Here is a 12,694-nt window from a genome sequence, read left to right on the forward strand (position 1 = left end):
ATCAATTTTGCATGCACACACATGTGCCAGGTATGTGTTTATTTAGTCCTCGGTATATTTCTGTGACTACCCTTACTGCCAAGATTCAGAGTAGTTCCATCACCAGGTCCCCTCATACTACTTGATTATAGCTAGTTTCTTTCCTCAATCTTCCTATGTGCTCAATGGTGAGCAACCATCAATCCATTTTGCCCTTTTATAATTTTGTCACTTCAAGAATGTTAAAGGAATCAAGCAATATATAACTTTTGATATTTTATTCTTACACAGCACAATTTCCCTGACATCCATTCAAAGTATGGATGGGGATCATTCATCTATATTGCTGAATATGAATTCACCACAGTTTAATCATTTTCTCTGGGATAAATTCCCAGGGGTGCAGTTTCTGGGTTTTATGGCAAACACAAACTTAGTTTTGCAAGAAACTGCCACAGTCCTTTACAGAGTGGCTGTACCAGTTTACATTCCCAACAACAATTTATCAGGATGAAGTTTTCACCATAATCTTGGCAGAATCTAGTGTTGTCATATAAACCTATTTATTTAAAAAATAATTCAGCAAATCTGATATAAATGTAATATCTTATTGTGGTTTTGATTGTCAATGATTTTGAACAGCTTTGCATGTGCTGTTTGATATGATTTCTTCGGAATGTCTTTTGTCCACTTTATAATTGGTCCCGTTATTGATTTCCTTCTTCCTTTTTATTTATTTACAGAAGTTGGGGGGGGGCGGCTACTGGGGACTGAAATTAGGGGCACTTGACCACTGAGTCACATCCCCAGCCCTATTTTTTATTTTATTTAGAGACAGGGTCTCACTGAGTGCTTAGTGCCTCACTTTTGCTGAGACTGGCTTTGAACTTGCTATCCTCCTGCCTCAGCCTCCAGAGCCTCAGGAATTACAGGCACGCACCACTGTGCCCGGCTCCTCTTTCTTTTTTAAATTGGTTTTGAGAGGTGTTTTTTAATATACTCTATTACAAGTCTTTCATGAGGTATCTCCCAGACAAATATTTTCTCACAGCATGTAGTTTTCAACTCCTTCACTGTGTCTTTCTCAGAACATGTAATGATTTTGAGAAACTCTAATGTTTAATCACTAAAATGCTATAAAACTTGAGGCAAATAAATAATTTGTTAATAATTTGTATGTTAATAATTTATTATAGCCAGCTTCAGTTGTGTACACCTATAAAGAGGCGAGGCAGGAAGATGCAACTTCAAAGCCAGTCTAATGAATTAACAAGACCTTGTCTCAAAATTAAAAATGAAAAGGGCTGAGGATGTGGCTCAGTGATATAGTGCCCCAGGATTCAATTACCAGTACAAATTAATTAGTTTAACTATTTATTAATTAAATTGATTAATTGAGCAGACATTTAAAATTTTATCTAAACATGTTTTAAGTTATTCTAAAAGCACACACTTATGTGAAAGGTTCTAAACTTTAAACTTTGGAGTTGAAGCTTCAAAACTGATTTTGTTAGTATCCAAACTCAAGTTTTGTTTCGGTCCCTTTATAGGTTCAGTTGCCACTGCATGTCGTGACCCAGGCATTCCCATGAATGGGACTCGAAATGGAGATGGAAGAGAACCTGGGGACACTGTGGTTTTTCAATGTGACCCTGGATATGAACTTCAAGGACAGGAAAGAATAACCTGCATTCAGGTAGAAAATCGATACTTCTGGCAGCCCAGCCCACCAGTCTGTATAGGTATGATTAAAGAATAATTAAAATTTTCTATAAATGTAAAACAATGGTTAAAAGCTGGTATTGATAATATTAAGAAAGATATATTATGAAAGATTCTATATGGTAGTCTCAAGATTTCAAAGGACTATGAACCTTCTCAAAATGTACAAAATTTAAAGGATCATAATTTTTTTTCATGAGCTAAGATTCCATAATTTCATTAGATCCTCAATAATCCTAAGGCCCTCAGAAAGTTATAAATATAAACTTTATAAAGTTATAAAGCTCTTGAAAAATCCTGATCATCTTTTATTTAGTACATTAATGTAGTTATCCATTGCTTTCAAAATTCAGAATGGATTCAGATTGTATGTTTCATATAGGCCATACTGATCTTGCTTATAAAATAGTTATTTCTTCTAAAACAGAAAGTTTTATCTGAACCTATATGAGAGTTCCAAAACTTTAGCTTTTCATTTAATTCATGTATTTCAAAAATTTTTCAATTTTTATTTTATGGTCTAAGGAGTTGTAGTAACATGACTAATACTTCCAATGTCTAAATTTTGTCTACATGCTCTGTCCTTGAGTCCACAGTCAGGCTCTAGAAAAAATACAAATTATTTCAGCACTAGATCTGAGAAAGAGTTAAATGAAACCAATCAAACAGTCTTCTATATAATTAATTAGTTTAATCTTAAACTATTTTGTTCAGCTCTTTTAGTATTGATATCAACATGAATTTACTATACATTTTTATTGAAGTACATTTTCTCTACTCGAAATTTTATTTATTTACATAGTCTGTCTTTCATTTCACAGTAATCAGCCTGAGAGAAAATTCCATATCTTGTTCATCATTGTATTTCTAATGGCATTCACTGCACACAAATTTAGCATGTTTTTGAGATAAACTTAATTGTGTTCACTTACAAATATTTTCAATATAATTTCATAGTGATTTATTTTGAAAGTCACATGGAAAAGAATGTTCAGAACCTCACTTAGAAGTGAACAACTCATGCATTCACTCAAATATTCAGGTTTTTTTTACTCTACATTGTAACTTCTCATGCAAAAGTTGCAAAAGCTTTTATCATTAATCATTTAATGTGCCCCACTACTACAGTGAACACTGGGAATTTAGCAATAAAACAAAACAGTAAACTTTCCTGTTATCAATCTATTTTTCACTGAGATAAAAATCTAAAAAAAAATCTGTTTTTAACATCACATTTTCTTTATTTTGTAAGGTAGATTTAAAAAACATGATTTGCTTACATTCCATGCTTTTGTAATTATTTCAAAATGAATACTAATGTTTCACTAAAAAGCACCAATAATAATTAGAAAAAAACCCCACTATTTGTCCAAAAGGAACCACAACCAAATAAACAAAGGCCCAAACCAGTCAGACAGATCTAGATCTCTTCTGTAGAAAATGAGGCAGATGACAAAGAAGTAATCTTACTAGATTTTTTTTTTCTTAAGCACAGAATAAGGCCATAGCTACAGTCAGTTCGTCCTTCACTATATCTCCCTTTACAAGTTATTTCCTGCTTACACCTAAGTTGTTCTTTATTCATGAGTACAAGATTCTAAATAATTAAACATCAATTAATTTGCATTTGCTATAATTATACTCATAAAGGCAGAAAAAAAATTTTAAGAAATTTCTCCAAAGAAAAAAAAGACTGAAAATATGGGTCATACATTTGTTTTCATGTAATTATTTATGACTGAGTTAACCTAAAATGTTCTAATTAAATTAAAACTTTAGTTTCTAATTAGGTATAATTTGACTACATAGTGCATCAGGAAAATATTATATAGAGAGGAAATAATAGAACACCACAGAATTTATGTGGAATTTCTCACTTTGTTGTCATTCTTAGATATGTACACTTAATAGGATTACCAGAAGGGCTACATTATGCCAAATGTTTTATGCAGAATTCTAAAACAGTGAATAACTTTATTCTTGAAAATACTAAAATTCAAATTGGAAGAGATTAATGAGTTCTTGAGATATGTAATCATAAAATTCCATCGTGGCAACAATATGCTCTAGCTAACAAGGAAGAAAAAAAAATTGAGCTCCAAAGCTTACTTAAATGCAGCAGGTTGTGGAAAGTATTTGTGTGGATTATGGTACGGTATATTATTTTTTGGTAGGGAAAGATAGCTTGAGGAGAAGATATGCATTAGAGCTTCTCTGAGAAAGAAAATAACCTAAAAAAAAAAAAAAAAAAGTCTGAAAAATCGCTAAGGCTGCAAAAAGCCTGACCTCTGAAACTGATAAGAAAGAACTCCATGATTGGAAATACTATGCCAAAGATTAAACCCTGAACTGTTTAGAAACTCCATAAGTCTATGTCTCAGACCCTGGAGCATAAAGCATTTTGCTTGCATGTAGAAGTAGTCAGCCTCATAGCAAATAGCAAACAGAAGAGACGTCATCTTTAGAAAGTTAATAGAATTCATTCCAATGAAATTGACAGTGTGAAGATTACTTTGACATTGCCAGAGGGAATGTAGCAGCACTCAATATGAAGGTAAATAACAAAGACATTAGCATGGGTAGACTGCTCAGAAAAACAGTAGATACAAATAAAATTGAATTGGAATAAAAAAATTAAGAAGATTGCAAAATAGTTATCAATAGGTGATACCCATATAACTGCTTCACAAGAAACTATATTCAGAATAAATCATTCATATAAGAATTCCATGGAAACTTAAAATATAATTCATAGATATTTTATTTTATTTTGGATAAAATAAAATTTTCTGATTAGATAAGTAAAAGTAAAAATGCATTTCTAAATGCTATTTAAGGTTGAGTATATTTAAAATATAGTTTTGTTTTGTTTCATTTTTATTCAGTAATTGTTTAGGTTTTACAAATGTCAGGTAACATTTTTGCTTGTCTTCCTGGCTTTGTAGATTTTCAAAACCAACAGCAGCATTGAACTATATTGAGAATCCTTTGATAAATAATCTGAATACTAAAATAAAAGAAATTTTAGGGGAACTTGTGATGAATTAAGAGTATTATCATGTATAATATCCAATAAAATACCTAAAATATGTATGTAATGATTTTTCTATATGTAACGATTTTTTCTATATCTTTAGTGATCAAGGATTCAAACATATAATATGTATCTATATAAATTTCTCAACAATAAAGAATACCAGCGTTTTTAGTAGAAAATAAGGAAAAGTAAAATGAACAAAATTGATCCTTCACTATCCATCAAATTGAACATAATCCCACCAGTTTAGCACCTGAAAAAAAATCACAAGCAATATTTTACTATCATTCCAATTCTCTTATGTACAATACATGCATATTTATATTTGCTATTACACATATTTTTCTTACATTTTTTTTCAAATTCACATATGATTTTAAAAAACCCTAAATGCAAATTAAGCTGTTTTTTTAATCAGAACACTAAGGTGCAAATTAGATTGCACATGTATCTCTCCTATTTTCATAATCAAAAGAACCACTATTAATTCAGCATTCATGGAATATTTAGCATGTGCTGAATTCCAGGCATGAAGTACCACATAAGGAACAGTCTTTAGCTTACATATTAATGGTCAATAATGACACCTGAATGAATATTGAAATGTAATATGAGAAGGGAAATAGAAATAAGCAAAGGTTGCTATGGATACTAGAGAAGATTGAGTAGCTGAAACAAAGTTCAGGCTGGGATTTCCAGGAAAATTTCCTGAGGGCAGTGATGAATCTTAAAAATGTAAGTAAAGTTATATAAATGTAGAAGGGTAAATGGCATTTCAGGGAGAAGGAATTGGATAAGCAAAGTCCTGGAAATACAAAGAACTATAGTTTTTGAGTTGATGAGATCAGAAAAGTTGCAGAGGTCTGGTCATGAAATCTGTACTGAAGTTGAGCATTATCTTTAGGCAATGTAAAACAAATACAGAATTTTATGTGTGAACACATTATGATTAGATACTGAGAGGACAAATTGGTAGAATCTAGACTATCTTTAGAGGAAGCTGTTGTAATTCTAAAGAGAGAGATGAATCAGGTCAACAAATATGGTGGTAGGCAAGAAAAAAAGGCCAAACTGAAAAATAATTGTAAGATAGAGCCTTGGCTGGGCTGTTTGATGGATTGGGTATAAGGAAGCAATTTTTTAAAAAGGAAGAATTTTAGTCTCCTGTCTGAGGAATTTAGGTGATGATAGTGTAAATCCAACCTTTTAGGAACATGGGGATAAATGCAAATTCATCTGAGGTTTGAGTATTTTGGATAATCTATGTCTGATGTACCTATAGACTACCAGGTAGAGATATGCAGTAAACACTCAGGCCTATGGTTTAGAATTCAGCAGAGATCTGCAGGAACAGATAGAAAAAGAAATAAGTAGTATATAAAAATGGAAAAATGAATATAATAGAATAAACATTAGGAAAACTAACTAGGAACTCAGAACACCAAAATTATAAAATCAAGTGAAAGAAGAAGAATAAATAAATAAAATAATGATAAAAGAATCTATACAAAACATTAGGAAAAGAATAGAAGTTGAATTCCAAAAAACTAAGTGAATGAATTTAAGGTGAATTCAAATTCACTTCTAGGTAATAGTGACTATGGATATGAAAAGAAAGAAAAAGAAAATTATCTATTATATTTGTAAATATAAAAGTCAAGTAAGGTTGATGAAGAATTATTTGTTTGGAGTCAAGGAGGCTGAGGTAGAAAGCAATGGTTGAGGAGAGAACTGCATGAGGAAAAGACCAGATAAAGACATCTGCATTCCCAAGCAATAAAAAGGTTATTGTATCTCCTGGGATATAATTTTAAATAAATAAAATTCTAAACATAAGGTAATTATTCTCAGGATGAATACTTTGGCACTTTTCTTTGAGATACAAACAGAACAAATTTCTCCCCCTTGGTGAATAAAGAACATAGGTACAGAGACACTATTAATTTCCCTTTCAAAAAAAATACCTAGTTGCATCAAATTAAAAATAATTTGCATTTAGTAATAAGAAACTCATATTCAGAAAACCTTTTGCGGTGTGGATGTGGGAAGGAAGGACTATTGCAATTGGTAGAAGGGGATTATTGCAACAGGACATAGATCTCTGCAGCCAGAGATCTAGGTGGTTCAGGAGTTAGACAAAAAATGGTTTTTCTGCTATAGAAAAGAATAAGCAAGGCAAGAAAGAATAGAGTGGAATGAAAGAGTGTCTCCTGATTGGTAGATCAGAGTGTTGTACTGTTCTCAGAAAGAATTGCATGCTAAATCACAGCTAGGTGTGGGACAAAGTTCAGAAGCCTCGGGAAAGGAGAGAAACATAACCAAAGTTAGGTAGACAAGAATTTTACTAAGATTTATCAGTAGGGACAAAGAGGAACTAAACATTTGAGGCAAAGAACTGGAATTTGCCAGGTCTATGTCTGGTTTTGTTACTGTCAAATGAGGGAGTCTTATATAAATCTTATGGGGAACTATGTTTTTTTACAAAAAGCTCTGTTCCTGAACAAGAACAACAACAAAGTATATGGGGAGGGATGTGAGGATTTTTTAAACATCAAGTAAAAAGTCAATCCTCTGTTAAAAAATAAAGGAGAAAGGAAATAGTTTTTAGGGAATTTGTTTTATATTTAGTATGTGAGACTTTATGAAAGATAATTAATTAGAAAAGGTTCTGGAGAAGGCAAAGGGATTATGTAACCAGGTTGATGGTTTTAATTGATTATTTGGAAGGACTCTTTACCCTCAAATTTAGGCTTCACTTAGGTTTGAAGGAGGAGGCTGCCAAAAGTTGAGATACTTTATGCATAATCATTGAAAAATACCACAAAAATATACAAATAATAGGAAAAGAGTAGTGAACAATTAAGTCTAAACAACTTAATATTCCCCATTATAGTAGGAGCCAAGCTCATTTTCTACACAGTAACTGAGGTACTAAGACATGGGTAGCCATGGGGCATGGAGGAACACAATAAAAGGTATCAGAAATTATCATTCACACAGTAATGATGATTTGGCATATCTAGCAGAAATGCTGAAATGTTGATATAACCAAACAAGTTTTTGCTGTCAAAAGAATCAGCATGCCTTTTGGCTTAAGGGTAACATTTATCAGGCAGAAGTATAATCTTAAAAGTCGCATAATAGTGCTGATGTGCCAATTATGTGTAGAAGACATCATGAGAACATGAAAATTCAGTCTTCCACCCACCCCACACAAACACAAAGTATATGTCTCTGTGCGTGTATTTATTTATATTCCACTCTCCTACCCCACCACCAGGGAATCCATGACTTCATTTCCCTGTTTTTGTTGTTGTTGTTGATGCTATCAACTCTGTAATACATTATTTTCTGAACATATCTGTTTTAAGATTAAAGAAAAACAATCCCCTGAAGAACCTATTTTCTGAATTCCACTGATAATATTTTGAGCCTCTCTACTGAAAAACTACAGATACCTTCATTTGAGGCCCCTATCATGACTTTAGTAACTGCCCATTTTCATTAAATCAGGCAACTAGATTTAAGGATATCCTAATGTTCAATATAAGAAAGTTGTAAAGTACTGTAGTTTCTCAGAAAATTATCCATTATTGCTCATTAACAGTATCAAAGCCTTTTGTTCCATAAATACACAAAAGGTACCAGGGAAGAGATGAAAAGCAGCTGAAGATACTATATTTGTTACTCCATTTATTATTATTATTATTATTATTATTATTATTAATTTTTTAGTTGTAGATGAACACAATAACTTTATTTGTTTATTTTTATGTGGTGCCAGGGATTGAACCCAGTGCCTCATGCATGCTATCAAGTGCTCTACCACTGAGCCACAACCCTAGCCCCTAGCCCTCCATTTATTATAAAGATTTTATTTTGTTTTATTTTTTTCCCTATTTTTTTCTAGTAACCTTCTTATCTCCATGGGGAAATCATCTTTACCCCTTTACAAATGGTTTCTTTTTACACTAAACAAAGTAGTAATGGGAAAAGATAGAACTTTATATGTAATTTTTTATTGATTTTGGAAGCCAGAAAATCAGCTTAATTCAATGAATCCATGTTTATATCATGTATTCAATATTTTAATGATTGTTCTTGAAAGAAAATGCAGTGTTCAAGCATCCAGTACCATGAAAGTCAGGTCTGTGCTGCAAAATCTCATAAGCCCTCTTAGATAAATGTTTTCACAAATATTGATAGCTAATGAATTTTATTAATCTCTTAAGGGATTTTGTTTGCTTGTTTAAATTAAAGCACCCTGTGGAGGCAATTTAACAGGATCTTCAGGCTTTATTCTTTCGCCAAACTTTCCTCATCCATATCCACATAGCAGGGACTGTGACTGGACTATCACCGTCAATACTGACTATGTTATCTCCTTGGCATTCATCAGGTGAGTTCTTATACAGGTCTACATTTTAAAATATTTTTTTTGGTTATTTCACTGTAGTGTTTGTACTAGGTGATTTTTTTTGTTTCTGTGTTTGATGTTTATTATTATTTTTCTCCAAACTCAATACCAATACTTTGTAATTAACAAATTGCAAAGCCTTGAATAATAGTGTGGCAGTTTTGAAGGTCAGTGGGTGAGAATCTTCACCAGATTTCTAGTTGGGGTAACATGTTGAAGGTGAAGAGGTTTACTGACTAAAAGTTTGATCTCTTTATAACATTTCCTCTCTCTTTGTACTTATCATCACTGTATCCAAAAATTCAGTTTTTCCTAAACTTCAAGATTAAAAGGTCAGCACTTCAATAATTTTCTTCTTCCATATTTACACCACTCAAAACCTTTCAAAATATTTTAAAACCCACATGTGCAGCACTATTGCTGGGCTTGGAAAGACACATATTCCCAACTACTTTCCTTTTTTGTGGTCTTGTTAAGTCCAACTGATAAAGAAATTTTTATGGGTTATTTCTGTATAACTTCTTGGCAGAACTTGACTCAAAATAGAGCTTTACATAGGGGTGTTCCAAACTTCCATTTGTCACGTAGTAGTAAAAATCACAGGGTAAGCTTAGTACTGAAATAATAAGGAATGCAACCTATCTGGGAAAAATAAGCATTTGGGTTTGAGTTCTAACCTTGCCACTCATCTTTGTTACCTTGAATAAGTTACTTATTTAAATGAATATCTGCTTCTTCACATGGAGACAATGGTTGTGTCATGGAATGTGGCCTCTTTCCTAAATGTTTCAATGAAAAGGGTCGTGGCTTTTGCTCAATGGTGGATTGCTTGCTTACCCAGCATACATGGTCCCTGGACTTGATCCCCAGAGCCACATAAATGTTTCCATGGAAGTGTTAGGTAATAGTAACAAAAGTATTTCCTAAGTAGAAATTAACCAGTTGGTTGACCCTACAGAGAGGTAAAACAACCACTCTTTCTGCCTCCAGTGTGTTAAAGCTGAGTAATATTTATGTAAAATGTTAAGCTTAAATTTACAATATTTTCTAATATATCAAAGCCAGATTTTTAAAAAGCAGTAAAGATAATTAGAAGTCATAAAAATTTAGCAAAATTATGAGTATATGAAATATATGCAACAAAAGTGATATTGTTAGTTATATGCAAGGACCCTGCTATAAGACCACTTCCTGAGTAAATACTACTATTTTCCCTATTTTTTAAGTGGAGGAAATGACAACATAGACATTAGAAATACCAAGATGTTTGATATAAGGCTTAGTTTACTTATGAAATTATTTTAGTTAATAAATTAAGAGTAGAAGACTACATTAAATGAAACACATGACATAAATTTGGTTTCCAGCTGTCATTTATTATGTGACTTTAGGGAAATAACTGACTTTGAAGGGACTTATGTACTCATTGATAAAATTAAAATCATAATCCTTTCCTTATACCACAGGATTATTGGAAATACCAAGTTAATATTTATGAAAGTGCCTTATAAAATATAATTTACTATTAGAGTGTACTATTCTTCCACTTGTTGTGGGAAAATATTATGGCTAAGATGTTAAAATTTCCTTGAAAAAATAATTTTTGTTCAATTTTCATTTTCAAAGGAGCTGTAAATCAACATTTTAAGCATTTAAGACAAAACTAAAATTTTTTAAATGTTCTGTACTTCATTGTTAAATAGGCTTTAAGCCTTCAGAACATAATAAATACTTCTGTGTCAATTACAAACCATTTGTTTCCATTGGTCCCTCCCAACATTAAGATAGACAAGGAAGTTGTAATTACCATCAAATCTTAATGTGGAAAGAGATGAAGTTCAAAGATTATGCTTTGTCCCAGCACAAGGGTAATTGAAATCAGGCCCAATCTTCTGATTTTTGCCATTTTTGTACCAGCAGTTACCAAAATTCAGGTCCCAGCTCCACTGAAAGATTTGAAGACAAATTCACTGGACTTGGGAAGCAACTGAATACATTAAAACAAAATATGATAGTGTGAAGTTTCTCTAATTTCCTCATGTTATAGGAACATTTATATATGAAAAAGTTAATAACTTGTACTCCATCCCAGTCTTTCTTCACCACCATTTATGCACAAGTAAACTGAGTGGCTGGACTTAGCTTTTCAATGGAGGCACACGTGTTAAGGATGAGAAAAACTGTACAAACTTAACCTCTATACGTTTCATACATTTGGAAATGTTTCACCTAACAAATCTCTTTTAGATACAAAAATGATAAAATACTGAATTAGTTTTGCTACTGATGGATGTTTAACATTGTCAAGCTTTACTGTTTTCATTTTAAAACAGGAATTTGTTGACTTTTCTTAATGACTCAGATGAGCTCATTTCTTTTCACTGTGTTTCTCTGCCACAATATAAAGTTAGATAATAAATCAATTTATTGTTTGTCTCCTATTTTCTATGAATATGATTAATATGATCATTATAAGAAAATTCTCATGCTTTTGAAAGTTAAAACCAGTTTATCATGGAAACTGCAATATTTAAAATATTGATTTGAATAATTCACATGCTAAAATATCGTTTTCAACATTATCTAATTTTGAAACAATGTGATTTCTCCTACATTATTTTAAAAGAAGAAAATATTTACTTTCAGAAAAATGAAAAGCTAATACAATATACAGTGCTTGAAATAGGAGCCTTGACATAGTATTTTCATGATGTAAAGTACATGGATAAAGCTATTTAAAATAGCTAACACTATTCACTTTATTGACATAGTAACTGATTACAGATACGTAGCTAAGAAGGGCAGAAGCAAGGCTTAAACTCACATCTTCTGACTCTAAATCCTACAACTTTCATTAGTTAAACTCTCTCTGCCTTACAGTATCTTCTATCTCCTCTAGATAAATTGACAATGTAGAAATATTTGAAAGTATCAAGATTTTGTTTTCCTTTTTCCCTGCTGATGTGACGTTCATATTCAATGTGTTTATTTTCAAGCCAATTTTTTTATATTAGATTATTTTGACATGGTCTATTGTTCTTTTTAAGCACTGAGTATATGATTATATGATTATTATGGTTAATACTCTAGCAAAAATAATAATTCTACTTCCTCTCTCTTTTTCTGTATCTATCTCTCTGTCTCTCTCTTTAGTTTTAGCATAGAACCAAATTATGACTTTCTCTATATATATGATGGACCAGACAGTAATAGTCCACTGATTGGAAGTTTTCAAGACAGCAAGTTACCAGAGAGAATAGAAAGCAGCTCAAATACTATGCATTTGGCTTTTCGGAGTGATGGATCTGTTAGTTACACTGGATTTCATCTAGAATACAAAGGTAAATATGAACATTTAATTTTATTATGAATGATTTAAACTCTGGTTATTTTATATAGGAGAATAATTTTGCATTAGCCATTGCATTTTTAATGCAGACTATGTACAATTCGCCTCATAAAAGGGTTCTCACCATAGACTTTTGCTATCAGTGAGAAGGAAATTAGCATTTACCTAATTACTACTAAAGGAAATGTGT

At 31.8% G+C, this 12,694-nt stretch overlaps 1 protein-coding gene across 3 annotated transcripts in view; it reads left to right on the top strand.

The window, feature by feature from the left end:
* Csmd3 (CUB and Sushi multiple domains 3) overlaps window positions 1-12,694 on the top strand; it is a 1,110,517-nt gene that overhangs the window by 854,324 nt on the left and 243,499 nt on the right. For all 3 annotated transcript variants that reach the window (XM_026384530.2, XM_026384531.2, XM_026384532.2), the window contains 3 exons: window positions 1,530-1,721; window positions 8,999-9,137; window positions 12,309-12,496. In XM_026384530.2, the coding sequence (XP_026240315.2) occupies window positions 1,530-1,721; window positions 8,999-9,137; window positions 12,309-12,496 (519 nt within the window). The remainder of the gene's footprint in view (window positions 1-1,529; window positions 1,722-8,998; window positions 9,138-12,308; window positions 12,497-12,694) is intronic.

This window comes from Urocitellus parryii, chromosome 7, assembly GCF_045843805.1.
Source record: "Urocitellus parryii isolate mUroPar1 chromosome 7, mUroPar1.hap1, whole genome shotgun sequence".
Lineage (NCBI taxonomy): Eukaryota > Metazoa > Chordata > Mammalia > Rodentia > Sciuridae > Urocitellus > Urocitellus parryii.